General features: G+C 64.4%; 1 protein-coding gene across 1 annotated transcript; it reads right to left on the reverse strand.

Annotated features, from left to right (window-relative positions):
- Window positions 1-68: 68 nt before the first annotated feature.
- On the reverse strand, window positions 69-2997 carry LOC112125466 (non-lysosomal glucosylceramidase-like; the record flags this gene model as incomplete). Its single annotated transcript, XM_026661781.2, has 4 exons — window positions 69-173; window positions 541-725; window positions 1654-1779; window positions 2804-2997. Coding segments are annotated over 4 exons (610 nt in total), but the record flags the coding sequence as incomplete, so codon positions are not given.
- Between the last annotated feature and the right edge of the window lie 585 nt (window positions 2998-3582).

The raw sequence follows: 3582 nt of genomic DNA on the forward strand, positions 1-3582 counted from the left end.
GTGAACCCGCCGAGGGGCCCGGGCTGGGCAGGGGGCCGGGCTGGGGGCAGGGCCCGCTGGGCGCTCACCGATGTCGTACTGCAGGCTGATCTCCAGCTTGGGCCACAGCATGGCGAGCGCGAAGGAGGCGTAGAAGTGAACGTCGTAGGTGTTGTACATCCGGTACTCCTGGCCTGGAAGCCCAGAACAGACAGTGAGGGGGGCAGAGCTTGCCGGGGGGCCGCAGGGGCACCAGAGGTCCCCACCCCTCCACACAAGACAGGGAGCAGGGGACGAGGGGTTGGGCCCTGACCCCGGCCCTGTGCCTAGCAGGGAATTTGCCCTTCCTGGGGGCTGTGAGCGGCGAGGCAGCGCCCCCGGCCTGGGCGAGGGGGTGCAGCCCCCAATGGACTCCATGGGGGGGCAAGCTGCTCCCTCCCCGCGCCCTGAGGGAAGTGGGTCAGCGAGACCGCCCCAGAGGGTGAGAAGCCCCTTGCCCTAGGCTCAGTCGGGAGGGGTGAGTGGGACCCTCGCCCTGCGGCTCTCAGCCCTGCACATTACCTTCCAAGTAAGCAAACCTTCCGTACTCCCGCAGGACAGGGAAGATCTGGGACAGCCCGGCCCCCGCTGGGCCCTGCACATCCTCTGCACAGGCCTCCGGGGGCAGCTCCAGCCACAGGGTCCCGCCGTCCGCCACGAAGTAGAGCTCATTGAAGAGAGCCGACTTGTACCAGGGGGGCAGGTGGCTGTGGGCGAGAGGGACAGATGGGAGAGCGAATATGTCGCCTCTGTGGATCCCCCTTCACGGAGCCACAGCCCGGCCTCATGGGCAGGAGCCCTACAACCCAACCCACCCCTTCCTCAGACCCCAGGAAGGGCCCCCCCCCGGCCCTCCTTGAGACACAGAGCTGGGGGGCAGCGTATTCAGACACACCTGCCCACCCCCATCTCCCATCGGAGAGAGGACAGAAGGCCGCAGGGGATGCAGGCTCCAGCCCGCCCCAGCAGCTGCACTGAGGGAACCGCTCACAGCTCAGGAGCGACCGGCCTCTCAGGCCAGCTGGGAGCTCCAGCTCCTGGGCCCTTCCAGGGGCTAAGCGCCAGCCTGGCCTGGCTCAGCCAGCTCCGCTCTCCAGACAACAGCAAGCGCCTTGGGCCTGCGTGTGCGCAGCCTCCCCTGCCCCCGGAGAGCCAGGGAAGCAAGGAGTGGAGACACCCCGCTAGGAGCTCTGCCCCACGGCTCTGGCCTAAGGGAACCGGCGAGGAGAGAACCGGCCCCGGGGCCCGGCACCTGCCCACACACGGGCATGGGGCTCACCCACCGGGTGACAGACTCTGAAAGGAGACCCCCAGAGGCCCCCCGCATCGGGGAGCACAGCGAGACACCCGCCCCCGTGCACACGCAGGAGCAGCACGCGCGCCACCCCACACTTCGGGAGCTGGGTGCAGCAGGACCAGCCACTGGGGGGATGCAGGGACCCTCCGACGAGCCACTCTGCTGCTGGCAGGAGGCCAAACCTGCCCCAAACCAACGCTGCAGACCCCTGGTGACAGCAGCGGCTTGTCAATTCTACCCGACCCTGTCTGAGGCCTGGCCAGGGGGCTCCCCTCGGCCCCAGGGGGCTCCCCCCCCACTGGAGATGGCCCCGGCTACCAGCCAGGCGACTACTCTACCTGCTCTCCAAGATGGGTCTCTGCCAGCTCTCAATCTTCTCCTCCCACTGCTCATAGTGCGTGAGCGCATAGTGGGAGAGGGCCGGGCACGCGTCCCCTGCGCTGCCGAAATAGCGCGTGTACCGCCTGCGGGGAGAGACGTTACTGGGTGCAGGCCTGCAGGAGGCAGCCCGGTGCCGTCTGTCTGGCCCTGTCTGCACAGGACAGCACGCTCCCCCCTGCGGCAGGGACCCCTGCCCCAGCCAGCCACCCACAGGGCCTGTTCTCAGCACAGCCCTGGCACTGCCGGGAGGGGTGGGGGCGATGGATTCCCCTCGGGTAGGGGCCCTGCCAGTGCTCTCCCTCCCACCCTCTCTCAGGGCGCCACATGTGCCGGCAGTGCCGTACAGAAACTTTCACGGCTCTAGCACCCTGCAGAACGGGAACTGCCCCTCCCCAGGCTGGGCGCAGGTTGTCACCCTGACACACTGCTGCTGACCCAGGCACAGCCATCCCCACCTGCCTCTTCCCAGCAGGGCTCCCAGCTCGGATGGGAAAGGAGCAGCGGCTGCAGCTGGCCTGGCCGAGGGGCGCTAGGACGGGGTGTCCCAAGGCTGGGGCACCCAGACGGGCCGTGCGCCATTAAAAGCAGCCAGGAGGCCAGAAAGGACCCATGTCACCATCCAGTCTGAGTACCTGCAGCACACCGGCTGCAGCCCCCACCCAGCAGCCCTTGAACCAGGCCCAGTGCTGGGCTGAGACAGAGCGGGGCCCAACCTTGATATCAAGACTCCCAGTGATGGAGTCTCAGAGTTAAACAATGGGCAATACAGGCAAAGGTGCCTGAGGGATGGCAGGCTGCTGGGCAGACTCTCCCGAGGCATGGGCACCACTCAGGAGTCTGCAAACCACATGGCCCAGCAGGCACGGCTCCTCCTTGATGGGACCAGCTGGGGCTATGTGAGACCAGGCTGGGGTGCGTGCTAGGGGGGTGCGGTGGGGGGAGCTGGGCAGTGTCCCAGGGGCACGGTGACCATGCAAGATGCCCGCCCTGGAGGAGGTGCCAGGTCCACGTTGCGTGATGGAGAGAGAAGGCCGGGCACATGGCACACAGCTCCGTCTGGTGGGTGGCAGCTGTGCCTGGAAGCACACGGGGGATCTGGGCACGTACCTTAGATGCAGCTTCTCCTTTGAGCCAAAGTGAATGCGCGGCATGTCCCAGGCCATGCCCAGCTCCAGCGTCCTGTGCCCCCGGGGCGGCACTGTGCAGGTGGCGCAGACAGCTGCTGCAGTCACCTCCCCCTTCTCGGTGAGGCTGCCCTTCCCTGTCAGGTAGGAAAAGCAGACGGTGAGAACGCTGGGACTCTCACCCCCCGAAGAGCGTCCCAGGAGCGGCCGTCAGCCCCACACTGTCCTGCAGGCTCAGGCAAGGAGCGAGGCTGGTCCAGACTCAGCACTTGGCCCCTCTGATAAACTGAGCAAAGGCACAAAGTGCAGAGAAACAATTTCTAAACACGTTCAGTGACTGCTTCTTGGAACAGCAAGTTCTTGTGCCTACAAGGAAAGGCCAACCAGAGGCGACCCCGGCAATTACAGGCCAGTAAGCCTAACCGCAGTGCCAGGCAAACTGGTTGAAACGATAGTAAAAAACCAGAATCGTCAGACACACAGGTGAACACAATTTGTTGGGGAAGAGTCAACACAGCTTTTGAAAAAGGAATTCATGCCTCACCAATCTAGTACAAGTCTCTGAGAGTGTCAACAAGCATGTGGCCAAGGGGGATCCACGGGATACAGTGTACTTGGACTTTCAGAAAGTCTTTGACAAGGTCCCTCACCAAAGGCTCTTAAGCAAAGTAAGCTGTCATGGGATAAGAGGGAAGGTCCTCTCATGGATCAGTAACTGGTTAAAAGACAGGAAACAAAGGGTAGGAATAAATGGTCAGTTCT

This window comes from Terrapene carolina, unplaced genomic scaffold (assembly GCF_002925995.2).
Source record: "Terrapene carolina triunguis isolate 2854851 unplaced genomic scaffold, T_m_triunguis-2.0 Scaffold17128, whole genome shotgun sequence".
NCBI classification, from domain to species: Eukaryota; Metazoa; Chordata; order Testudines; family Emydidae; genus Terrapene; species Terrapene triunguis.